Source organism: Pogona vitticeps, chromosome 4 (assembly GCF_051106095.1).
Source record: "Pogona vitticeps strain Pit_001003342236 chromosome 4, PviZW2.1, whole genome shotgun sequence".
In the NCBI taxonomy this organism is placed as follows: domain Eukaryota; kingdom Metazoa; phylum Chordata; class Lepidosauria; order Squamata; family Agamidae; genus Pogona; species Pogona vitticeps.
In genome coordinates this window covers 54,109,165-54,136,031 of record NC_135786.1, presented here as the reverse complement: position 1 = coordinate 54,136,031, position 26,867 = coordinate 54,109,165, and the positions used below count along the sequence as shown (strand labels likewise).

Below are 26,867 nucleotides of genomic sequence, written 5' to 3'. Positions count from 1 at the left end.
TCCACTTAATAATGGTCATCCATTTTGAGTTGTAGTGCTACCACCTTTTCAATGATTATTACCAGAAATTATGTATATGAGACTGGACTATAATAATCAGAGCTTCTAAGTTAAGAGCAGGTTTCTTTAACAATAACTTCATTGAACATGAAGGGACAGCCCTTCCTGTAATAATCTCAAAATAATCATCTTCAAACTGCAAAGCTAGAAGGGACCCTATAAATCATTGAGTCCAGCCTCTGCAGCCAGAGATGTAAACCACTGAGCTATAAAGAAGCATTTATCACCTTCCTTAACCATGGCATCAATCCTACCTTTGCAGAACTGATTATCCACAAGGGGCAACAATTGAATTAATGGGTGGTGTTTTTGCTGCATTGCCTTACAACATTCTGTTCTTCAATGATGCTTTATAATCTTATTAGAAAGACAGAAGACAGGGTTTGAAATGATGACTGCACAAGTGCTGGCAAATCAGCACTGTCAGGATCTGCTCCACCATTTGACAGAGTGAGACAGCTGCCTCAGACAACAGATTTTGAATAACATGAAGAGACAACAAATTGTTTATTAATTTATTGGTGTAGTATTTTTAGTGTCATGGAGAGAAGAACTTGCAGTATTTTCTGTCCCATATGCCAAAATAACCAAGTTAGCCTTGGTTACCAAGTATCAGTATTTGGACAGTGCTAAGGCTCAGGCATCAAATATCTTGGGTCACCCAGAGGGATATGTCCCAGGAAAGAAGGTTGCTTCTTCACCCGAAGTATGGTGAGTTTGTATCCACAGCAGATTCATATTTAGAAACAATGCACATCTATCAATATGCACTCAAAAATTTGGGGATAGAAGAACTATGGGATGATAGTTTTAAATTTTCCCCTCTGTATTCCAACCACAAACATTCCCAAAGCATCAGGGAACATAATTTTCTGAAAGTCTAATCCTGACAAAATCCAGCCACTATACCTTCATTTGCAATGGGTTATATACAGATTCCTAATAACGCTTGGGTTCAGATTGGACAGAATGAAAGCCGTTCCTTTCTGCTCAGGTCTGCTAAAACTGTGTATAAAATCCGACCTAGAGAACTCAAGTTTAGAGCAAAAGGGCAACCACCAAAGAGAAGAGCACAAACAGTGGAGAGTGCCTCTTCCTCTCTCCACAGAATATTATCCCAAGCCAAGAAATGACTGTGGTAGGAAGAAAGTTGCTGAGAACAGGGGAGGCAAGGATACCAAAAGAGGATACAGGAAGGGTTCAGCTTCCCTCTGTGACTCACTTGCCCAAGGACACAGAGACAGATTTTCAAGTCCTGGCACACACCATATCAGTCCCCACTGCTGTGCTTTCAAGGATAGTCCAAAAATGGAGACAGCTGCACTGATCCGTATCAACAAACCTAGCAGTTCTATTGTAAAGTGAATGGCTCTTAATTGCCTGTTTGAGATAAAATTATGCCAAAATATCTTTATATCACAAAAGAGACTGCTCACAACAACCTATTATTCTGGGGAAAATCCTTCCTCTTTCCTCCTTTTCCCTTCCCCCAACTATTGTGAGGATTGCAGCTAATCAAAAGTAACCAGGAATGCCTGAGCATATGGCAAATGATGTCTGTAACTGAAAAATTGTGGCACTTCAGTCCTGTGTCCCCTGGCTTGCTATTCCCTTTTTGTTCTTGTAACTGGACCATACCAATAACTGTGCTATCCAAGTTTAAATCAATGAGTCTGATCTCTGTAGTCTGAGCATCGGATTCTCACTGTTCTGCCCATCCCTCAAAGCATTCATGTGCTTCCTCAGGTGATAGAGCTTCTCTCATGATGCATTCAGGAACTGCCGTCTTTCAGTGCGATCATCAAACTACTACAAATGTACACCAAGAACCTAATTTGCTTGGCACAGCACCTTCCAGTTAATCCTGCAAATTCCATATGCTATTAGGAAAGAGACCAAGAGAAAGATCACTCTACTAGCAGCAACTTAAAAAATGAAAAGGAATAGAAGAGATATTCCACAGCTCCACAAAAGCAGATCAGTGGACTCCTGAACTCCATAGCTTGTCTTTAAGAAAAGCAAAAAAAATCAAGTGTGCATCAATACCAGGCAATAAGAACACCAAATCCATCTCACTTTTGTCAAGAGCTATGGAACAATTAGATGATATTAGCGTTTAAACTCAGTGGCCTTACAGAGAAGGCTTTTAAAACTGGAATGGGCTTTGACTTCCCAATGTACTAAGTCAGTCCTACTGCATTTTAGGCCCTACCAGTGGAGTGAAACCCTATACTTCCCTTTCACTCTTACACAGACAATCCTGTTGCATGTATAGACAACTAACTCTTAGCCTGGAGGTAGGGCACTTTAGCTCTCAAGATTTTGGAGGTACAATTTACAGTCTCTTCTCATTGGCCATGATGGGCAGGCAATAGAAGTCTAGAAAAGAATAATTGGGGTGAAAAACTAAAGGAATTAGATAACTGGAGTGTAGTGCCAACTGCCCAATCAAGGAGAAGATGTGGATGAAACCTTTAAAAAGCAAATTGCAAGAATTTCAAAGAAACACAATGGAGTAATAATGCGAAACTTCAGTTATCCTGATACCTGTTGGGAGTCAAATTTTGCAAAATATGACAAAGAAAAGGCAGAAATGCCCAATTCCTATTTTAGCTCCATTGTTTCCCAAAAGACAGTGAATGACTCTCTGGGCATATATGAAGTACAAGTGGAGTGCACAGGATAGCAGCTTGAGACTGATAAACAAATAGTCAAGGAATACCTTATTACAGAAGTTCTTTTCATTTAACTTCTTTTTTAAAAATCTGAATTTTGCAAAGCTGTGATGAAAAGGTATTTAAAAGGACACATTCCTAGTTTAAATCTGCATATTTTCCAGTTTATTACCCATCAGGAGCCCATATGGATGTCAATTTTAAACTCACTACAAAATAAATTAAATGCATATATGCCTTTGGAATATTATGCAGTCTAAACATCCATGCATCCCTTCCTACTATCCTTATACCCAACTTTCTATTTCTGAGATTATTCATTCCCCCATTGCCAAAAAAGCAAGTAAGCAAACAGGCAAATAAAGAAGCCCTCAGCTTTCTTTTGAGGGAGGGCATATAGGACAGAGCTAACAAAATGTCACAGAGAATATCTAATGACATAAAATATCATTGGAAACCACATACCAACATGCATCCGCTTGTTTTTAATTAAATTACCACAAAAGATTCTCCCTGGAATAAAAGAAAGTAGCTGTTCCTTAGGCTCATCCTTTTAGCTCTGCAACAACTGAGCCTTTGTTTATTGCTTTTTACAGCTCAATTTAGAAACACATTTTTCCAAGGTTCGCCTTTCTGTTTTATTTTCAAGTCAATTGCTTCTTAGACCAATTTCTCTATCTGCATAAACGGTCCTTTTATCATCCCAGGCTGAAAGGAGATGGGTGAAGCAAGCAAACATTAGCTCTCTCCCAGTAGATTCCCCTCCCGCCTTTGCTTCTTAATTCCAGCACTCTCTTTGGAAAGCATCTCAGCCTGAGGAGGTATATGCCTTCAAGGCCACATACAACTTTGCCAAGTTTTAAAGTCTGAATTGCTCCAGGGGTGCAAGTACTGGAGGCCTGGAACATCTATGAAAGAGTTAGAATAAAATCCAGTTCTTCCAAAAAAAAAAAAAACCCTCCCATTCATGAATGAGGAACACTGTATTGTTTTTCTGTATCCACAATTCAAAAAGCCAGGAAATGGCCCAGTATTGCTACACAATATCATGCCCATGTTGCCAAGCAAGCTTTACACAGCAAAAGGCAACCTGAACATTGACAACACCAATGGCAGTAGTCAAGATGTCTATAGGATAGCCTCTTGTATTCACTAGTAGACATGTTAACAAATTAAAAAGGCAGATCACGACATTTGTTAGAAATCGCTGATTGATTAAATATATGTCCCTTCATATTTATGGGTCCCAGAGACCCCCACGAATATGAAGAGATGAATATTTCCCCATTTTTATTTGTCCCCCATACGAAGAGAGGAAAGGCTAGCCTTCCCTCACTTCCTATGGCTTTCCTATTCTACCTACCAGCCTGCCGATCAGCACCCCCCACAACCAACCAACCCCACAGCTTATCCCCCAACCCTTTCCTCCCCCTACCTTAGCTGCAGCCCCTGCCACACCCCACTGCCCCCCATCCTCCCACCAACGCACTCCCACCCCTGCCAATGCACCCCCACTGTAATCGCCTGCCTTAAGGGAATCCAGGCTGCCCTTTACAAAGATGGCAGCTGCAGCTTCTCTACCCTAAATGGAGCTGCAGCCACTATTTTTGTAAAGGGCAGCCAGTGTCCCTTTCTACAGGGCATGGCTGCAGAAATCAGCTGGAGACTATGGTGGTGGTGATTACAGTGGGGGTGCAGCGGCAGGGGGCAGCTAAGGTAGGGAGAGGAAGGGGACAAGTGTGAATGGTAGTGAGTGGAAAATACGGTATGCACGCAGAGCCAAAGAGACATACTCTCACACCATGACACAAGTATTACGAGAAGTATCTTTTGATCAGATTCATTATAGATTCCATATATCCTAAGGGGCTAAAACACAGAGGCAACATTGCTGAGGATTCTGGGAGCTTTGGTCAAAAAACTTAACTTTTCTAAGCTCAGCCTGAGTATAGGTAGTCAGCTCACAGCATTATAACATATTCATTCAACATGGAAGTAGATATATTTTGCTATGGGAATCACAGTAGGAAATGTCCTCTTGAAAAGTGTTTCACAGAGGAACAGCGGGACATAGTGACATCAAACAGGTCTGGAGCCTATATCACAAGGATGTCAGGACATAGGTGAATTGGAGATGGTTAGGAAGGTGCTCAAATTCTGTGGGATGACCCACATTCTTTATATGTTATTCATCAATCCACACTAAAGAGGACCTTGGAGGTCACATCTCTTATTAGATTAGAGGGCTAGCATCTGAGGTAAGGTGACACTCAATTGAAATTATTTGTCAAAGCCTTTAGATTTCACAAATGAAGGTAGATAATTATCACATGGTAACTTCTGTGTGGTGCAAGATTAAAATTTTGGTAACGTCTGTGTTGTACCAGATTAAAATTAGAGTGTCTGTTTACCAGAAGGGAAGGGGAAACCATTTATTGACAGGAAATGGCATATACACAGACGCAGCACTGAAAATTATTTTTATGATTAAGCAGAATTACAGTTCATCTCACCATATTGAAAAGAAAGTGTGATTAGGGAACTCTGCTGTCCAATTGTTGCTCACCAAACATAGGCAACATCAAGGTCCCTGATCTCTCTCTCTCTCTCTCTTTGGTTGTTTATCTTTAAATAATTTGGGCTGGACAGCCATTCAATCAGCTGTCACATGTGGGTGGGGACAGGGAGGTGTCTCGCTCCTAAATTTCAGTGTGTGCCTCCCTGCCCAAGAGCTGTCAAGAGCTGTCCTTGCCTTCAAATGAGGGCCAACATGGCACCCATTGTTCATTCTCCATGCAGACAAGCTGAGTGGACTACAGACCAATGAAATAAGGTCCTCCATTACAGTTGAGAATAGCAGCCAGAAGGTCAGTTTTGTGTGTACAGGCCAGGTGGTGTAGCAGGTACCGTTCTGTTCTCTCGCAGAGGAGAAAGAATATTGTGGCTCAGGAGGAACAGCTAGAGTGACTGCTTCTGAAATCCCCCAGCAGCTGAATCCCAAGATGGTTGCTTGACTGTGCCTAATGGCAAGGCTGGCTATGTTTCTCTATCACAGAAAAAGGCCCTAAATCTCTGGCTTAAAGTTCACATTGCAGTCTTCATGTGAATAACAGCATTCTCTTCAGGAGGAGGAGGAAGAAGAAGAAGAAGAAGAAGAAGAAGAAGAAGAAGAAGAAGAAGAAGAAGAAGAAGAAGAAGAAGAAGAAGAAGAAGATCAGCTTCCTCAGATTAAAATTAAATCACTTTGAGTTATTTAAAAGCAAACATGTTAATGATCTCCTCTTCCTCCTCCTCCTCTACCTCTTATACTTTCATATTTTGTCTCTTGTTCCCCCCTCCCCTCTCTATCCATCATTGAAGCAATCGTATCAATCTTTTTGTCTCAGCAAATGGCTTTTAAGTTCCTTTCATTCCCTCTAATTTATATTATTTTAATTATTGAATAGCCCACTCACTCATCGCCTGGAACATTAACGCATTTTTAAAAAGCACCCAGGAAAATCAAACTCCATCAGCAATCTGCTTTTCTATCTCAGCTAACAGCCTCCAGCTTTCCCAGGAGACCAAGATTTTTGCTGCCACTTGCTGGGTAAAAGGGGTGCATAGAGAGTGGGGAGATATGCAGAGATATTCACAAGGGGTGGGGGTGAAGTTTCAAGATGCCAGAGGAAGAAACAGATACTGTTTGCTAGTGCCGAAAATGTGCACCTTGGGCAGAGAACATGTTTGTGCTTTGTGGATATTACGTTGCAGTTGCTTCATTATTTGCATTATATTTACATTTATCTATATTCTTCCCTGAATCCGTGGTGCTACTAAGGGGTTTTCTGTTCAAACAAACTTTCTAGCCTGAGGAGCTTCCTATGTATAAATAGGTATTCGGCAGGAAAATATGCTAATTATAAAGGCCTCTGATTTCTATTCGGCAAAAACAGGAATAGATTAAACCTGACAGCAAAATCCTTTAAAAAAACTAGAATTTGGGTCAAAAATTGCCTTTCTTTCATTTCTGAATCATGAGCCAAAATCCATGAGGTAATCAACGAACCTGCTTTGGCGCCACAGCTGCATTTATAGGCACTACCTATTGTCTTGATGCCTGCGTATTCACCTTATTTAAATCTCTTGACTTTTGTGGCAAGACCACTTTTCACACTAAACCATTTGCATTCTCAGCATTTTGCACCATTTTGCAGTGTTTCATATCAAGCTATTTTCATTCTTATTGTAATGAATACCAGCCTTCCCTAGCCTGGTGGGAAATGATGGGAAATACAGTTAAACACACCTGAGCAGCAGAGCTTGGAAAAGTTTCTCCTGGACTACAGAATCCCCTAGCCACTACTATCACCATTTATGTGCTCTTTGGAGGATTCTGGAAGCATTAGTTCAAATGAATTCTTCCTACCTCAGCTAGAGGACCACAAGTTGGAGAAAGCTTAAGCCTGTAAATATCTTCATACAAAAAGTATACATGGAAGCAATCATTCATGACGAAATGAATGGAACGTGTCATTGAAGCTACCAATAGTTGGAAAGCAACTTTTGACAAAATGAATGGACCATGTCAAAACTACCAATGAATTGGAAAGCAACTCTTCCAACTCCAGGGGGCAGTGGAAGACAGGAGGGCCTGGCGTGCTCTGGCCCATGGGGCCACGAAGAGTCGGACACGACTTAACGACTAAACAACAACAAAATCATTCATGAAGCATGAAAACACAGGACTTTTGAACCCAGGTGTCAGCTCTTTAGTGTCAAGATCCCCTGAACAACAATTTTGCATGACTTATGCCCTATTAGCTCTTTTTCAGTCCTTTAGCATATGGACCCTGATTTACTGATTGGTTACAGCACACAGCAAACAGTATTGTTTTGAAATTTCATATCCAGGTTGCCTCAGAATTCCAGGGTGAATATCAGGTGCTCCCGGTGACTTATTACTGTTCGTTTTATCAATTTACTCTAAAACCTGACACATGAATTTCTTGCAATTCGTGAGATTTATCACTTCAAAAGAATAGCTCAGGTATTTTTTTTTCTCCCCACTGCTTTCTGCAGCAAAAGCCAAAGCAAATAATTCATTTACTTACTCTGCAGTATTCCTATCTTCATCAACTCACATTTTACTCCCAGATGATCGCAATCACAACCGCTCTCCTGCAGCTTTCATCTTCTAATGCACTTCTAAAAGAATCTATCATTTTTCTTATGTCGTATAATGTCCTACAAATTCCCTTTGGATCCAAATTACATTAAAATCTTATATTTCGTTCACAAACATTTGGACTCCATGCTGTTCTCCTGAGTTCAGCACAATAGTTGCTACATTTCATAGCTGTGTTCTACTACTTAGCCATGCTGCCATTAGGGTTTGGAGGTTGCAGTCAATGGATTGCCTATTATTTAACAATATTTACACACACTTCACAAAAGAGCAGGCAGCTTCTCTCTTGCACTGATGACTACCACCACATTTAAAAGCAAGCTTTGTCTTTTACTATTATTACATCTGTCTGCTTAATTCAGTTTTGACCAAAATGCTGCTGGAATGGAAGATTAAACTTTTCATTTATAGACTATCATTGACGTAGATTAACACTCACTTTAGGAACATCAGAGGAGTTATGTTGGATCCAGCTGATCAGTAGATGTACTACGTCGAGCATCAATGTGATCAATCCAAATTTAAGAACATGCAACCGAGCTAGTGGACAAAACTGCACAAAGCTTGCTTTCTCCATTCAACAGTAGAGAATGAGTGTCTGAGCAAGCAACCCACAGAGCTTGTCCATGCTGGCATATAGTTACAGTATATGGTTCCTTGATAGCACTGTTTGGCATGGAGTGGGGAGGGGAGACTTCATCCATTTGTGTTTCTATTTATAATGATCCATCCTTCCCCTTTACGAGCTGGCCCGTATCTTTCTGACACAGCTAGGGCCATAGTAGAATCTTTTGGGGATAACTCATTCTTCTGCCTTCTCAGACAGGTGCCAAGAATTACAATAGATTACACTGAAGATAGGGACCTTTTAAGCACCAGCTAGATCGCAACAATTTTACAGTGTTGATAGACCTAGTCTCAATTGTTGCCCGTTCTGCTTTAAAACCGTTTTGGGTTGGATACAGCCAACCAAACCAATACTTATAGAACTAGTATGCACAAAAATATAAGCAAGTTCCATTAATATAATCCAGAAAAACTTACAATTTAGCTACACAAAGTTGTCATTTTTCCTGTAGTAATGGGTCACAGCCTAGGTAGGGTTCCTCAGATCTCCAACAGCCAGTAATCTGTACCTTTCCTGACTATACTCCGATGCCTAGCTGCACATTACGGACAAGTATCTTCTTCTATTCCATTGTTTTACAGATAGTGCTAATTTATAAAGCCCTTTACAATTTAGGACCTTGTTATCTGTCGGAGCTTCTCTCCTTAAGATTGTCTACCCAGTAACCTGGTATATCCAGGCTTTGCAGTTGTGGGTGGTCACCCCTAGAAAACTACCACCAGGAGCTGGGCTTTCTTGGTGGTGGCCACAATGTAATGTGGAATGCATTGCCTGTTGATGTTCACCACGTTTCCTCTCTCCAGCTTCAGGAAACGGATGAAAGCTGTGCTTTTCAAAGCGGCCTTCAGTAACATCCTCACACTTTGATATTTTTACGAATTCATGCCCACAAAATTTGAGTTTTGTCTGCCATCACCTCTGGAGTTTTTTCTGTCTGTTTTTATTAATTGGATATCTGTGTTTGGTGAGTGGGTTATTATTTATTTTATTACAGTAAAGCCACCCAGAATAGTGTAACAAATAGATAGATAAATAAATCTAATTTCTTTAAATCGAACACGTTTTTCCTTCCTTTTGTTTCATGGAAAGACATATATTTCCTAAACTATAAAAATTTGTTTTTTGTCACATCCGCTTCTTCTCTTCTCTTGGGTGACCATGCAATCAGTGTGAGAAATCATAAAGAGATACACATTTGATCTTTCAGCGGCAAAACTAAGCCAAATAATGTAAACATTTCAACTTAGCAGGTGATTCAACCACTAATTAGCCACTCTGGCTGCTATACAACATAAGGGAAGGGAGGAACCTGTTCCCATCTACATGGTGAGCAGCAATGTTAGCTACTGTCCAACCCTATCTGGCAAGGCATAAAGTCCCCATCTCTGAGATAAGGGATGCCGAGATATTCGCTTAGTATTTAGAGAAAAAAAACTGCATTATGTGTTCCACATGTCTATCACAGTCAGTCTCTCTGTCTTGCTGCAGTTTCCATCTGATAATCTGAAACTGATACCAAAGCATTGCTTAGTAGGAATTTGTTGAGAATTAATTCATGTTATTTAGAGACAAAAGGCCCGTGAGCACGACTTACGAGCCTGACATTGCAGGTTGCATCAACCCATCCTATTGTATTAATTTTACAGGTAAGAACAGCTCCCTCACTTAGCACATGACAGCAGCATACTCAAAGCCTTACAAACCGATGTCCAATTAGCAACCATAAAACAAATTTCACTTTAACAATGGCATTCGCACCATGACAATTCAGTGAGGTAGTTGCCTGTACTCTGAATGATAAATGTGTAAAGCTCGGGCAATCATTCAGCTATTAGGGACTGAGAAAAGATGTGAATTCACACTTTAGGTATGTAAGCCACATGGCCCCATTATCCAATCATCTACAATAACTGGTGTCAGGATGATATATAATAAAATGGTTTCATATACCATCTATTAACTGTTGGAAAGCAGATAGGTTGTGAGCATTAGTTTGTACATGACAACTAAGCAAAGGCTTCCAAGCATATCTCAGCATTATCACAGAAGTGAAATATGATTGATATTTATCATCAGGTCACTTTTTCCAAAAGAAAGAGGTGTCTTTCACCATTAATGGCTAATAGAGTTTAAAGAAGCTGTAGACGCGTTGGCTGCTAAATTGTTTATGAGGCTTAATTCCACCCTTTATCTCATACTGTCCACTATCTGGGACAAGTTCCTTAGAGTAAATTTTGGGCTTGGCTATATGACTGAAGTGGGCTGAAGCAGGCTAAATAAGGTCAGTTAAGGTCATGCAGAGGTCCAGTATGCTATTTGGTTTTATCCTTGCATCCACATAGCACACACACCTCAAGCAACCTTATTTGGGTCACCTTCCTTAAGAAAAGGGACGGGGTGGCACTGCGGGTTAAAATGTGGAAGCCTCTGTGCTGTAAGGTCTTTAGATCTTCAGCTGTAAGATTGAATCCACGTGACGGAGTGAATGCCTGTCACTTGTCCCAGCTCCCGCCAACCTAGTGGTTTGAAAGCATGCAAATGTGAGTAGATAAATAGAGACCACCTCACTGGGAAGGTAACAGCATTCTGTGTCTAGTCACACTGGCCACGTGACCATGGAAGATTGTCTTCGGACAAACGCTGGCTCTACGGCTTGGAAACGGGGATGAGCACCGCCCCCTAGAGTCGAACACGACTGGACAAAAATTGTCAAGAGGAACCTTTAGCTTTACCTTTTACCTCCTTAAGAAAACAATGAAAACAATCCCCCCTTGCCCCCTCCTCTCTCCTCTTCCTTCTAAGAGGCAGCTTTCATTTTTTTTCTAAAACATATGGTGCATCAGTACTGTCCTAACAGGCCTTTTATATTTTAAAATATATATATTGCTTCCTACCTCTGCTTCTCCATGGAAGTGAAATTTAAAGCAGCAAACTCTGCTTTGGTTTGATCCCAGTGATCACACATGCTTGAAATGAACCAAAATGGGAACAATCCTACCTGCGCCCAAAAACAGTAACCCCTACAGGAACCCAGAAAGTTACAGGGAGGGATGCTCTAGGGACAGACTGGCTCATGCTGGCAATTATGTCATCTGATCACTGGCAAAAGAAATGAACCAGCCCATCCCCACAGCAAACCAAGCAGCAGGACAAGTGCCTATATAGTCACCCCCTTAGTAACAGTGGGAAAGAACATGGCTCCACATTTTGCAGTTTGGATAGTGTGAATTCTATCATTTGACATTCAATGAAGACCTTAAAGCAAGTGTGTGTCATGTCTCTCATACTGTGTTTTTATTTGCCACTCAGTGCTCTGCGTGGGCCGGTCCTTTGGCATGAGTGGTAGGCAGTGTGGTAATAGTTGCTTAACAAACTTAACGAGCAAGAGTGTATGTTTGGCTCTTCTTTATGTGGAAGAAGAAAACAAATAAATCAAGCAAAAAAGAAAAATTGCAAATAATCTGAAATCCCCTCTCTGCTCATGAGAAAATTTACAGAATCATGACAGGAAACTAGGATCTACCTTGCACATGAAATAACAGACCAATTCACAAGTGTACAGGCCTGTAAGTGTCAGCATTTCTGCCAATTGCGACAAAGTTATATAACATAAATTAGTGCTATATTGACACTGAAGGTACACAGAACACCTGTTTCCACAATGACACCACTTTCAAATGAGGTTGGGAACACAGACAAGGGCTGTATCTGTACTTGTAAATTAGGTACACAAAATGCAGCTTCCATAGGTTTTGGCCCAATTGATCACACTGACTTAATAAGCAGGAAATTAAAATGGCCCTAATTCCAAGATCTCTGGCCAATCCTTCCTAACAGGTTCCAGTTCTGTTCAACATGAATGGAGAGAGTCCAGCTAAAATTAAGGATTTTTTTTCATGGAAAATAGAGTTTAGCTATAACACATCACTTTATGGGTACCAAAGGGTAACAGTGTCTTGTTTTCACATTTTAATGTCAATGCTGATGTGTTTTGAGCCATTGTAGCAAGTCATGTTTAGCACTAACCCTCATGAAGTGTATCCAGATTTATTTCTATTTTTACAAATAGCTTCCAGGAAGAAATCACCATATGTCCCCCAGCAACAACAAAAGCAATCAAGAGCAATTATTATCCTTTAAAACAAGGAACAGTCACGCTCCCAGCACTTTGATTGACAAAAAGGATGTATTAAATAACTAGGGCTGTATGTTCAGTTACTTTCAGTTTTCTTGAGGCAAACTGGTGCAGCCCACAAAGGGCTAAGGAGTCCCACCCCCCATGACCTCTGGAGCCCCAGATCTTGACCCCCAAGGAACGACTGAAAGAATGACTGCCTTGTCCAACACAATTTGCTAACTGAAGCAGTTGTCCCACCCACTAGAGATGGGGTTGGCCCTGCTCATTTCTTTTATTGCACAAGATTGTATGAGCCTATTCAATTCCTTCTACCATTAACTAGCATGTGTCTTTCTCCCTATAAAACGCCTGGCTCTCTAGGCTAACTTTGTCCTTTGTGAAGCTCATCCACCTCGCCCCCTTCTTTATAAAAGTTCCAAACCCCATTTTTTATGCCACTGTTTTTCCAAACTGGTTTGTTTTTTCTCATTTTCTCATTTTAGGAATAAGCCTACAGTGTAAGGTGGGGAAAAGGCCTGAAAGAGCACACAGACATATTTTTAGCTTCAAGCCCATTTAGAAGAAGGTGGTGGTGCAGTCCATTAATTTCAGGTGCTGGATTGCCTTACAGCCCACACACCTTTTTATTTAGACTGTCATGAATATTACATCACTTCCTTCGAAACGTGGTAGGATGCCCCTTTATGTTTTCAGAGGGCCTTCTCATCCTGGCAAGGAAAACCCTGGGCTTCTGCCCCAGTGTCACCTTGTGGCAACAATAGGATATCAACCAGCACATTGATTGAGTATGGTTGCTTCATGCATTGTGGATGTTGGGCAAACTGTATCAGAACATCTAACAAACATGAAAGGTAAGATATGGATGTGCCCTTCTTTTATAAATGTCAAGTTCTATATTTAGCTAGGATAAAGCAGGTGCAGATATATAAAATCTGTGACACCTGGCTTGACCTCTTAGTAGACAACAAGCTAAACATAAATCAACAGTAAGAATGCAACAAGAATGCTCCTCCTCAGCAAAATATCTTACCAAGAAGGATGTTGACTGCTCAGACCACCACTTTTTTTTAGCATAAGAAAGAAAGAAAGAAAGAAAGAAAGAAAGAAAGAAAGAAAGAAAAGCTATTATGGGAATGAAACTTGTATTTTTATTTTATATTTTGCATTAGGAATGTTATATATTTCACAAAATATACAATTTTGATGCAGAAATAAACATTTTACATAAACTAGCATTTTTTCACATAAAAAGCACACCCAGAGGTCTTTTACAAAAAAAATCCCAAAATGCAAGAAATGCAGGAAAAAAAATCTACAATGTCACTCAAAAAAGAGAGAGTCCCTGACAATTTTCAATCTCACCTAAGATAACAAAATACTGTAAGCAAAGATTACATCCGTAAACAATAGTTTGATGCAATGGAGGAAAAGAAAGAGAAAAGGCTAATACATAACAAGGCTGCATTAACCAAAATACAGTGTATAGATCAGAGAAGTAATGGTACCACTCTCTTCTGCATTGGTCACTGCACATTTGGAATACTGTGTCCAGTCCTGGGCATCACAGTTTAAGAGAGATATCAACAAACTGGAATGTGTCCTGAGTAGAGAGCCTAGAAACCAAGCCCTATAAGGAAAGGTTGAAGAAAATGAGCATGATCTGAGAACAGAAGACTAAGATAGCCATCTAGAGATACTTCAAATGGTATTATGTGGCTGATGGAGCAAGTTTGTTTTCTGCTGGTGTGTACCAATGGATTCAAATAAAAATAAAGGAGATTATGCCTAAACCTTAAGAAGACCTTTTAAACAGACATTTAGGTAAGAAATACTCAGCATTGGAACAGACCACCGCAGGAAGTGGCTCTCTGCTTCATTGGATTTTGTTGCATAGCCTCCTGTCAGAGATTCTTTAACTGTAGATTTCCTGCAACACCAGAATCTGAAGTAGATGATCTTGAGGGCCCTTCCAGTAGTACAGTTCTTAGATTCTACCTCTATATTTTTCTCAGGGTTGCTGCTGCAAAGCTGCACTGACTTACACAGGTTTATTGCAACACCAATAACAACAATGAAATCAATTCTTTAAAAAAGAGAAAACTTCAGATTATGAATGTGGGATATTGCGCTTCTATATCCATGATTCTGCTCTGCAATAACATCACTGAACTCTCGGGCAATGATAATCTATCATGCCATTTAGAAAGATTCCATATATATGTGCTCTCTCTCCCACAAAGGGTCATAGACTTTACAAAGTGTCAACCTCTGCCAAACAATTCTCAGAAGACAATGAAAAGGGATGTTTTATTCAGCAGTGCCAACGACCTTCGCAGAGTTAATATATTACTAAGAGTTGAGCAGATGAAAACTTCTACTGCCCGTGCTCCTGAGTGGAGGAGAAGAGAGAAGGAAGTAGTTTGGGGGGGGTGTCCTGTGCCTGCCTGACTTTGTTTGCTGTTGTGAGATCTTCTGTCTGTTGAGGAGGGATGTGTTTTCAAAGGAGATGGGATGTTAGAATTGAGAGCAGGGAGAAGCTATTAAAATTACAGTGGGTGGGGCAACTGTGGAGATGGGAGACATCAGTGGTGGGATTCAACTAAATTAACAACAGGTTCTATGTCCTAATGATAAATAAATAAATAAATAAGTAAATAAATAAGTAAATAAATAAATAAGTCAATATTTAAATATGCAAATATGTAAATAAATATGTAAATAAATATGTTAATAAGTAAGTAAATGCCCAGGACAGTGGGATCTGATGAGGATTTCTTCCACAGTGGTCTCCCTACTGCCTATTATCACAACTACTTCTCACATAATTAAGACATCTGGATAAGTGCATCTGTTTGGGCATACTGCTGCTGTTACCCTCACCATGGGCATGTGCCAAAAACACACACACAAACACACACCTCACAGTGGGTGTTTATGACCAAGTTTGACAGAGAACTGACACATCTCTCCTTCCCTTTACCTCCTATTTTGCCCTATAGCTCACCAGTAAAAATTGCTTCCCTCCCCTTTCCTGCTCCTGAAATGACTGATAGCCCTGTTTGTTGTTACCTGGAGGCCGCCTTTGCACACCTGTTGTGGAGTTATTCTCTCTTCCCCCCCCCCCGCTTCCTTCTGGCTTGGAAGGTATGGTCCCTTTTCAGTCTGTCGCCACTCCACCTCACCCCCACCACCTCAATCGGTCCTTCAGTTACTGACTCCTCTGAGGTCTCCTCCTCCTCCATCTTTCCCCTCCACCCCACACCCACCGCTTCTCCTCGTCAGTCGCTTTGGGGGTGTTGGTGTTGCTGGCGGCGCTGGTAGTGATGATGGCTTCCCTCAGAGCCCTGGCAGCTGCTTCCTCTTCTCATTTTCCACTTTTCCTTCATGCCACAGTTTCACCAAAAACATAAGACTCCCCCCCCCCCTCCACTGTCTTCCCCAAATTTCCACCTTCCATTTTCATCTCCTCTGTCCTCCTCTGCTGCCCCTTTTCTCCTTCAGCCCCACACAAGTCCTCAGGGAAGAGTCCTAAAATACAAGCCTTAGTTTTCAAGGAGAGTGCTGTGTAACCCCATGCAGTGCAGGTTTAATCTCTATTCCCTGCTCTGGGGAAACAAGGAAGGTAGTTGTGTGGGAAGAAGGGAAGGAAGAAGAAGGAGAACCTCACTTGCCTTGAAAGGCCCATTAGGGTCATCTTGAATGGCACGTAACACACATGTAAAGCGAAGATGAACTTGAGAATAACTCTCAAATTCTCTGACCCCTTCTGAAAAAAAAAGTTCTTACCACAGAGCAACAGTAATAGTAATAATGAAGCTTTTTCTGTAGCACAAGCAAGAGAGGGCTGCCACCCTGGGATGTGAACTGGTCTCTGAACAATGCCACAATCATTTAATCCCTCCCCATTCCAGGTTCTGTGGAAAAGTCCTACTTCGGGCACATCATGAGAAGGCAGGCATAGATTGAAAAAGACCATAATACTGGGAAAGGTAGAAGGCAGCAGGGAAAGAGGAAGGCCAAATGCAAGATAGACCTACTCCCTAAGGAAACCACAAGCTTGAGTTTGCAATAGATGGGCAGGGCTGTTGAGGCCAGGCCATGTTGGAGATTGCTCATTCCTAGGGGCACCCTAAGTAGGGGGGAATTTGACGATACATAACAATAACAGCAACCTCAGATTTTGTATGTATTTAACTGCCAGTTCCAAAAAGTTGAAAGGTTATTCCCTTAATTGGTTGTTGTGGGTTTTTCAGGCTCTTTGGCCATGTTCTGAAGGTTGTTCTTCCTAACATTTCTTCCAGTCTCTGTGGTGAGACGTTAGGAAGAACAACCTTCAGAACACGGCCAACGAGCCCAAAAAACCCACAACAACCATCAGACCCCAGCCGTGAAAGCTTTGCAAATAAATGCCCTTAATGGGGGGACTACAACTCCCAGAATCCTGCACCAACCACAAAGACAGGGTTACGATCTCCCTCAAAACAGTGGCCAGAGAAACCCATTGGCCAGTTATTTATTTATGAAATGTATGCTTTTTTTGCAGCTTGTGGGTTCTGCTCTTTTCATCTTGTTTTCAAATGAGTCACTTTTTCTTACAAATAATTGTAAAAACATGTTGACTCAATACTAGGCTGCCACGCAAGCATCTCCCGCCCACTCCCCAATTCACCAACATTTAATCCCTCCCCATTCCAGGTTCTGTAGAAAAGTTGGAGGCAACAGGAAAAGAGGAAAACCAAATGTGAGATGGATTGACACCATCAAAGAACCCACAAGGTTGAGTTTGCACCAGCTGTGCAGGGCTGTTGAGGACAGCGCAAAGGGGCAACGTTGCAAAAACAGAAGCTTAAAACAGCATGCTGACATGTGGCTCTTCAAAGAGGACTATCCCAATTAACAAAAATTCAATCATCTTTGCAGACACCCTTGGCCTGATCGGATCGTATGGCAGATACCCTGGACTGCCAAAAAATATGAGTAATTGGGTTCTAGATCCAATTAAGCCTAAATTATCTCCAGAGGCAAAAAAAAAAACAAAAAAAAAACCCTGAGGCTGTATTACTTTGGGCACATCATGAGAAGGCAGGCATAGATTGAAAAAGACCATAATACTTGGTAATGTGGAAGGCAGCAGGAAAAGAGGAAGGCTAAATGCAAGATGGACCTACTTCCTAATGAAACCACAAGCTTGAGTTTGCAATAGATGGGCAGGGCTGTTGAGGCCAAGCCATGTTGGAGATTGCTCATTCCTAGGGGCACCCTAAGTAGGGGGGAATTTGACGACACATAACAATAACAGCAACAACAGGTTTTTTATGCATCTAACTGCCAGTTCCAGAAAGTTGAAAGGTTATTCCCTTAATTGTTTGTTGTGGGTTTTTTTCGGGCTCTTTGGCCGTGTTCTGAAAATTGTTCTTCCTGAAAAACCCACAACAACCATCAGATCCCAGCCGTGAAAGCCTTTGCAAATAGATGCCCTTAGCCACTTTTAAATTTTTTACAATCATAATAAAATATAATACCTGATAGAGCCTGGTTCCCCATTAGTTTTTCCATAGATCCTAAATACTAGATTTCCGCATACCAATGGAAAAAGTGGCATGTTCCCTCCCTGAAAATCTAAATAACTAATTAATCACCAACAGGCTTCTGACCTTTTTTCTCCAAAGTTCAGGTATTTATTTCTTTCAAAAAATAGAAGTATCAGTTTTTTTAAAACCCTGGAGCCTCGGGTTGTTTGTTTGTTTGTTTTTATTTTTAACCCATCTTTCTCCCTGCAGAGTGTCTCCAGTGGTTCACAAACCCTGACACAATGATAAATATTTTTTTTTACATCCCACTATAAGGCAGCATAAAGATGCAATAATACATAAATGCTAAAAGGTTCTAAAGGGAATCCTGTTGAAATAATTTTGAAAATATATTTTACATGATAAAAATTTTAAAAAGCAATCCCATTTCATTTCCCTCCCTCCATTTCTCCACAGCAGTTTACATGTTAAAAAAGCCTACCACAAAAGTCTTTGCCTGCCAGAGTCAAGACTGCATGGCAAACAGCTAAGGCAGGGAAATATTTAATAAAAAGCCAGCTTTATGCTCAAACATAGTTTGCCTTTTATGTATTATACTTACTTACTTGAATAATCTCAAAAATGAAAGCTTGAAACTTAAACCTATCTCAACACAGTCCTCTTGAAGATGCTGGTCACAAATCCTTGATTAGTATGCTTTAGTCCCTCCTCCTCCTCCTCCTCCTCCTCCTCCTCCTCTTCCTCCTCCTCCTCGCAGTCTCTCCAGCCCCCAGCCTGAATGTGTGGATAGTTTCGATTCCCCTTTGATATGCTGATCTGCTTTCTTCAACCCTAGCCTGATGGTAAATCTTACTAGTGTTAAAAAACTGATAGCTGTCTTCCTGTTTTTGAGTAAGCCTGCCATTTGTCTCCTCAAATTGTCAGAGCAACAGCCTTAGTTGTCTTTAACTTGAAAAAAAAACACATAGCCCCCCTCCCTCCCCCGCTCGTCGCTGGTCACCTGGCTCCTCCGGCTTCATTCATCTCAGGCCAGTAACCGGATCTCCGAACTAAAATAAAAAATAACAACCACCTCTATGGAACCGGTGCGAACCGGGTCAATCCCACCTCTGGGAGACATCAACAACACCATGGGAGGTGGACATGGGAAAATAGAGTGCTGGTTGCTCACACACAACTGTCTCACAAATCAAATAGCCCGGATAGCGCTAATGGCAACTCTACTGGATTGAAGGTGCTGTTGCTAAATCCCAGATTAGTGAAAGGTCAGATAGCTAATATCCAGGATTTGATCCTGGCTGAACATGCTGACCTGGCTTAGAATAATAGAATCAGAGAACAGTTGGAAGGGGCCTACAAGGTCATCAGGTCCAACCCCCTGCTCAGGGCAGGAATACAATCAAAGCATATCTTCCAGGTGATTATCTAGGTTTTTCTTGAATGCCTCCAGTTTTAGAGCACTCTTCAACTCCCGAGGAAACTGGTTCCACTGTCATACTGCTGTAACAGTTAGGAAGTTTTTCCTGATATTCAATTGAAATCTGGCTTCCTTTAGCTTGAACCCATTGTTGCGTGTCCTGCACTCTAGGATGATCAAGAACAGATCCTGCCCCTCCTCTGTATAACAGCTTTTCAAATATTTGAAAAGTGCTGTCATATCACCCCTCGGTCTTCTTTTCTCAAGGCTAAACATGCCCAATTCTTTCAACCTTTCTTCATAAGGCTTGGCTTCCAGCCCCCTGAACATCCTTGTCACCCTCCTCTGAACTTATTTCAATTTGTTAGCATCCTTCTTGAAGTGTGGTGTCCAGAACTGGACACAACACTCAAGGTGAGGCCTAACCAGTGCTGGCTTGTATTACAGTGTCCTGGTTTGGATGAAGCCTGAGGAATTTATCTTTCTCAGCTCTGTCCACCTGCAAAGCAACAGGCCGGACCTAGGGGGTGGAGAGGAGGAGCTGTAATCGTCTATTGAAATTCAGTCACCTTACCAGGAGCCCTGTCCCACAGGCTGCTGGGTTTGAGTGCCTCTATAGATACGCAGGATAAAACAGAGATTCTGCTGGCGTGCCACCTATCCCACTGCACAACAGTCTCCTTGCCTGAATTGGCTGAGCTAGTCTGTTTCTTTATTAAGCATCAAAAGCCCTGGATGAAGAAATCTGTTAATTCTGGTTTCTCCAATATGGGGGGGGGGGGTGTTTCTATCTAAAGTTTTTTCTTTTCCAAATACAATGGAATCTGTGGATTTTGGTAAATATTGATCAAAACCAAAAGGAAATGAAATTCTTACCCTTTCCTTTAGACTTCTATAAGCCAGAACCCATAAATTTAGAATCATCAAATTGTAACAATATTGTACCCAAAATTGCAGTTCTATGGCGGAAATCTTATTGCACATTTAAATCAATAGCGTAATTGCCATTAAGTTAAGAAATACCCATAGACATAATCTGTTACATAATGAATCACACAACCAGGCATACAATAGATAATGCTTATGGAGATTTCTTAGGTAAAGGTTCCTCTTGAAAATGTTTGTCCAGTCATGTTCGACTCTAGGAGGCGGTGCTCATCCCCCTTTCCAAGCCGTAGAACCAGCGTTTTGTCAGAAGACAATCTTCTGTGCTCACATGGCCAGTGCGACTTAGACATGGAATGCTGTTACCTTCCCACTGAGGTGGTCCCTATTTATCTACTCGCATTTGCATGCTTCCGAACCACTAGATTGGCAGGAGCTGGGACAAGTGACGGGTGCTCACTCCATCATGTGGATTCGATCTTACAGCTGAAGATCTACAGACCTTACAGCACAGACGCTTCTGCAGTTTAACCCACAGCGCCACCATGCCCCTTTAAGGAGGAGATTTCTTAACTTATGACAATTTGCATCTAAAAGTTACACCTTTAGACAAGAGGATTTTGTCCGAAATATACTTATCACAGAGTAAGTTCCACTGAACTCAATAGCATTTAATTTCAAATGGGCATGCAAAAGACTTGCTGGGCTACTTGCTAAGAATGCGTCCATTCTGTGTCTCATTTTCATATCAGAATTACAGCTGCTAATAGAAATGCAAATGCTTTAATATGTCTTTGCCAACAACCTTCAGAATTCATAAGCAACAATGTTAATTAAAATGACACCTTTGAAACAGTCACTCAACAAAAGTATTACCATCCAAGTCATTAAAAATGGTTGAAATTCACATTTTTGGAACCTGGTAGAAGAGAAAAGTCGTTGCAAGATCCCTGAATGGTCTTTAGTACCACTACTCAAACATTTTACTTATCACAAAAGTTCATTCCTGCTGGGATGGAAAGGGGCAGCTTCTGACATTTGCAGCTACAGAGGAAGCTTTTGTTAGGATTGCCAATGCACCTGTGAATTTCCCTGGCCCCTTTCACACAAAGAGTAACTACAGAGCATGACATCTTTGTACATGGTAATATCATATTCTGTTTGTGAAGTTATTCATAGTCTACCTGGATGGCTGAGACCTGAAATGTTATGCAACTGATAGGAGCTTCCTACAATTGTGGCTGTTTTCTCCAGCCTCTTTTCAGTTCCAGGCTTTTTGGCTGGACTGCAGTCCACAGAATCTGCACTGGCTGGGGGATTCTGGGAATCGCAGTTCAGAAGAGCAAGCTGTCCAAACTGTGATGAACCCAACCACTTTAATTCTTATGAGAGCTGAGGAATGGGTGGCCCTTGAGAATGTTCTTATTTCTTATCCTCAAATTATTGAATTCTTTCCCACCAATCCATCCTCTTTAAAACAAACAAACAAAAAACAACCTAGAAGAAACACCCATGGGTGGTTGTTTTTAAAATCTAGATTGGGATCACAATGCCATGGAAAATAGTTATTTTTATTTCACTGCACCATTTTCCCACTGAAAATCCCATCCCCTTATACTGTTGTGTTCCCCTCCTCCAGCTGCTTATAGGAGAGAGAGATTTTTAGTTAGAACTGGTTTTAGCATGAGGTTTAGCATGGTGGTTTATTGTCTAGTGTAGAGAAATGGTGTGGTCCCAACTGAAGGGAGGAAATATTTACAGATCTTTACAAATATGTAGGAAGGACTCCCTAAAACCCAAAGACCCTGTCCAGCTTGCCCTAGACCAGTGGTTCTTAACCTTGGGTTACTCAGGTGTTTTTGAACTGCAACTCCCAGAAACCCTGGCCAGCACAGCTGGTGGTGAAGGCTTCTGGGAGTTGCAGTCCAAAAACACCTGAGTAACCCAAGGTTAAGAACCACTGCCCTAGATGATCCAATGGTTTAGAGGATAGCTATAAAATGCTGTATTTGATTCTCCCCATATTTTACAACCAGTACACAATTAATTATTTCTTGCACACTTTTAATTACATTTTGCATATTTTAACTATATAGTATGTTTTATGAACTGGCTGTACATTTTTTTTAATTGCATTTTGTATATTTTAACCACATATTTGTTTGTTTGTTTGTTTGTTTGTTTGTTTGATTGATTGATTGATTGATTGATTTATATCCCGCCCATCTAGTATATTCTACCACTCTGGGGGGCTAACAACAAACATATATACAATTAAAATAATATAAATCATTGACATCATTAGTAACAAAACATTCCAAAATATGATAAATGATAGATAGCCAAGAGAAAGGAAGTTAAATGCTGGCAGGAGGGAAGGCCTGGATGTAAAGCCATGTTTTTAGTTTGGTTTTAAATGTACCCAGCGTAGGGGCTGCGTGAATCTCAGGAGGGAGATTGTTCCAAAGGTGAGGAGCCACCACCGAGAAGGCCTGGTTCCGAGTCTTTTCCCCCCGGGCCTCCCTCGACGTCAGGCTCCTCATCCTCACCTCCTGGCTTGCGCGGGTGGTCCGGGTAGATCTTGGTGGGAGCAGGCGTTCCGCCAAGTATCGAGGTCCCAAACCGTTTAGGGCCACATAATATGTTTTATGAACTGACTATACATTTTTAAACTGCATTTTGTATATTTTGGCCATAAATATGTTTTATGAGCTGGTCACCTGACCATAGTACATAAATTCATTCATTCATAGTTAGAACACGGGAAGGGAGCGGGGGGGGGCATAACCACTTTCATTCCATGCAATGGTCCTCATCAGGAACAGGCCCACTACGAAAGCCTTTCTTTAAAAGAGCAGAATGAGAATCACAGGATTTGGAGTTGTGTTTCATACCATATGATGCTTGACTACAGGTTTAGAAAAACTATAAACAGCTGTGTCAGTCCTTAGAAAAATCCCAAGGTAAAAGTAGGTAATACGTGACCTTTCCCAGAAACTGTTCCTCTATATACAGAGAATAATAATCTATTCTGAAAACACTTCAAAAGGAGCTACTTCCATAATAGAGATGCCACAAGGAATTAGAAATAGTTTGCAGTTTGCAGTACAGAAGATGCACAGGAAAGCACTGGCAGAAAACAGCCCTTAGCAAGGACCTTTTAATGTTACATCTTTGACCAGCTAATTGTTGACTGAGGAGGGCAAAAGGTGGTATCCTGTTTTTTTATGAGCAACAGGCTAGGATGTTAAATACTACAGGCATAGCTATAATGTAATCCACAGTCAGGCTTGACACCAATGTTTCTTTAACTTCTGATCTTTGATCTAAATTTAGTCAGTGCTTCTTCCCATTATGCAAACAGACACTCATGTTTTCATATTGGATTTGCTGCTTTTTCACAAAGGAATTAAAAACATGCCAGCAACATCAGGTGTGCTCTCTCCAGAGAGGAGTCTACCACACAAGAATGAGTAATCTTATTTCTCTGACATTCTAAACGCATTTTTTTTTTTTACTGGGATAAAACAAGGGACAGACTGCAACTCCCATCATCCAACAGTTCACCAACATCTGGAGAGCCATTTGTTCCCCTTCGCTTCTCTAAAATATTCCTCCCTCACCCATGATATGTTTGCAAAACTATACTGAAGTATTCTGAAATAAAATTGCATAGAAGTGTGCTATTAACACTGTAGTTTCAGAAACAACTGGGGGCCACCTTTGTAATATCAAATTTAGGAAGATAAAGTATGAGAATTCTGGATATCCTGGCACTGAAGTGTAAACCAGGCCCAGAGGATATCTCTCATATGCCCTTTGAAATGACTATAGCCCCCATGGTTTAAATTACCATGTGCATGACAAAAGGGCCTTTCCACTCATGCTGGTTTAGAAATGCTATGGTTGAATATTGCTCATTTTCCCAACCCCTTTTCCTTCCCACGGCATTTTCTGGGATAACACGCAGCATGAATATTCCTCTCAGCTGTCAAACAAACTCTATAATTCCCTCCACCCATCTCCACTCTAAGAAACACCCTTCTGTATCTCAAAATTAACTCAACAGCTTTGCCTCTTTGCACGTGGGAGATACAAAAGTGGAGGGATACTCCCATTTTAAGGATCTTAGTGGAAAAGGGTCACTGGCAGTTATTTAGCAGGTAGAACAAAAGAAGGAAGGGATTTGAACTGCAAACTATCTTGTGCAGATAAAAGCTGGAGAGGATCTGGGGTTCAAACTTAGTGGAGAGGTAGATCTCAGTCTTACCTTGAAGAGCCGCAAGATGTTGGCCACCATAATGGAAACAGAGCTGCCAGATGCTCCAATCACCCCCACCACACGCTCTGGCTTGGTGATGATGGGAGGCCCACCATTAACACAGCGAACCTCCGTACTATCCTTCTCAATGAGAGCCTGGACAAAGGTCAGGGACTGCTCCAAAGCATGGGTATCTCGAGAACAGGTGTCCAAGATACGAGCCCCTAAGGTAATATTTGGAAGTAAATCTGGATCGTTGTTGATTCTGTCCAGAGCAAAAAGCATAGCCTCAAGCCGGTGAATCCCCTTCTCTTTCTTCAGTTCCCCACAGGCCTTGCCTTCTGAGCCCCTCCCATGGACAGGGAAGAGGCCTCCTAAGGTGATGTCCCCATCAATGCGGATAGAGTTCATGTGAGGGTGTCCTTGGCCTTTGGGTTTGGCGGAGCTGACTGGCTGATGCCACCAGCTGCAGCAGACACTCAGGAGTAAGCAGAAGGAGAGTTGCTCCATGCACAAAGAGCCCCCGTTCTTCCCAACCATTGCCAAAAAAAAACCTTGAAATGCAGCCTTGCCAGCCTAAAGACCCATGGAAGTCAAGAAGTCTGCCACCAAAACCTGCAGCCTTCTTAACTTAGTTGTACCGCACTGAAAACCTTCTGAGGTGAAAGAACCCTTCAAAGGGAGGAGAGCAAAGAGGACAATGGAGTGCTGGTCTTGTGAAGGGGAGAAACCATGGTTCTTTGTCCCTCTCCTTAACAGTTACTTTTTTGTCAAGATTTCCAGTCTACTTCGGTATCCATTCCAAGGCAGGATGTGTGGAATGAGATGCTACTGCGACTTTGGAGGCTTTTACAAGTTCCCTTTGTCAGCCTCTTGGAATACTGCAACCACACAACTAAAGGAGGGCTCCAGGCTTTGCATAACTTCTCATGAGAAGATGGGGTGGAAATTCCCCTTTTTCCTTTGTCCACAGTCCTTGAAAGGGAAAGAAAAAGAAAGAAAATCAAATTGATGCATTAACAGGGCACATTAGTTATTCGAATATTTTATAAGGAAGCTTGACAGAATGGTGATGTTACTGCACAATAAGCTTCACAATTCACTTGACCAGAATTTTCATCCTGCTTTGAGAGAAACAATATTTGTACAATGATAACACGGGGGGAGACAAAAAAATCTCATCTGAAAACTCCGAGTTTCCTATTTACTTTATGGACCTGGAGCAAGTTCATACCAGTGGAAGCCTGCTGAGCTACATACCACATCAAGATGTGTGAAAGCCAACATGACATCCTCCTTGGGGAAGAAAGGATGAATGAAGATTATGCCCACTGAGTTTCTGCCAGAATGGTAAGGCTCCGGGGATGGATTTTGTGGCTGTCATCACCCAGGAATGACAGTACAAAGAAGCTCATCACCAGAAGGTTGGCTACCAGGTAACAAATGGAAGGCTTGTGAGTTGCCAGCGACATCAATCAATAAAATCAGACATCGTCAAGGTATTAAATACACAACCACATGGTGAGGGTGCTTCTTAAGCAAATGATCCCCCCAAAATGCTACTCTGACCCCTTCAAGGACCTCATTCTGTGGATAAAGAGCAAGTGCAAAGCAGCTCACATGGAGACTTGAACAAAGCCTTACAAACCCTCTACAACATCTCTACAGAACCCCTAAGGAGGAATCTCCTCCCCAGCACGGATAATCAACTAGTAGCCAAGACAAGGGCGGGTGAAAATAAAGTGCTTCTACTTGGGTCCCTGTGCAGCTCATAAGAATAGCACAGGAAGAGCATTGGTCTTTGCATAAGGTGCTGAACAAAATATTGCAAGATTAGAAGACGTTGCCAAAGAACTGCTAGCTTATCCATCTGTTTTGGAGACCTTATGTCTACTAGGTGAAGATCAAGGACACTCATAGTTAATCACAGCCCTCTCTCAGGAGTGATGTACTGACTGAAGTAGTCTTTACTCAAATTAACACCATTTTAAAAATGCAGAACACAACTCTACAAGCAGCTTTAAATCAGACTGTTAGCCAACCTGGCAGGATTTTAACATGCTGGTGGACAACTAAATGCTGTTGAGAAAAACTCTCAGTTGGAA

The 26,867-nt window shown here is 41.4% G+C and overlaps 1 protein-coding gene across 3 annotated transcripts in view; it reads right to left on the bottom strand.

The window, feature by feature from the left end:
- Nucleotides 1-26,867, bottom strand: part of GRM4 (glutamate metabotropic receptor 4) — a 368,710-nt gene that overhangs the window by 279,111 nt on the left and 62,732 nt on the right. For all 3 annotated transcript variants that reach the window (XM_072997425.2, XM_078392715.1, XM_078392716.1), the window contains one exon: nt 24,772-25,737. In XM_072997425.2, the coding sequence (XP_072853526.1) occupies nt 24,772-25,302 (531 nt within the window). In that variant the 5' untranslated portion in view covers nt 25,303-25,737. The remainder of the gene's footprint in view (nt 1-24,771; nt 25,738-26,867) is intronic.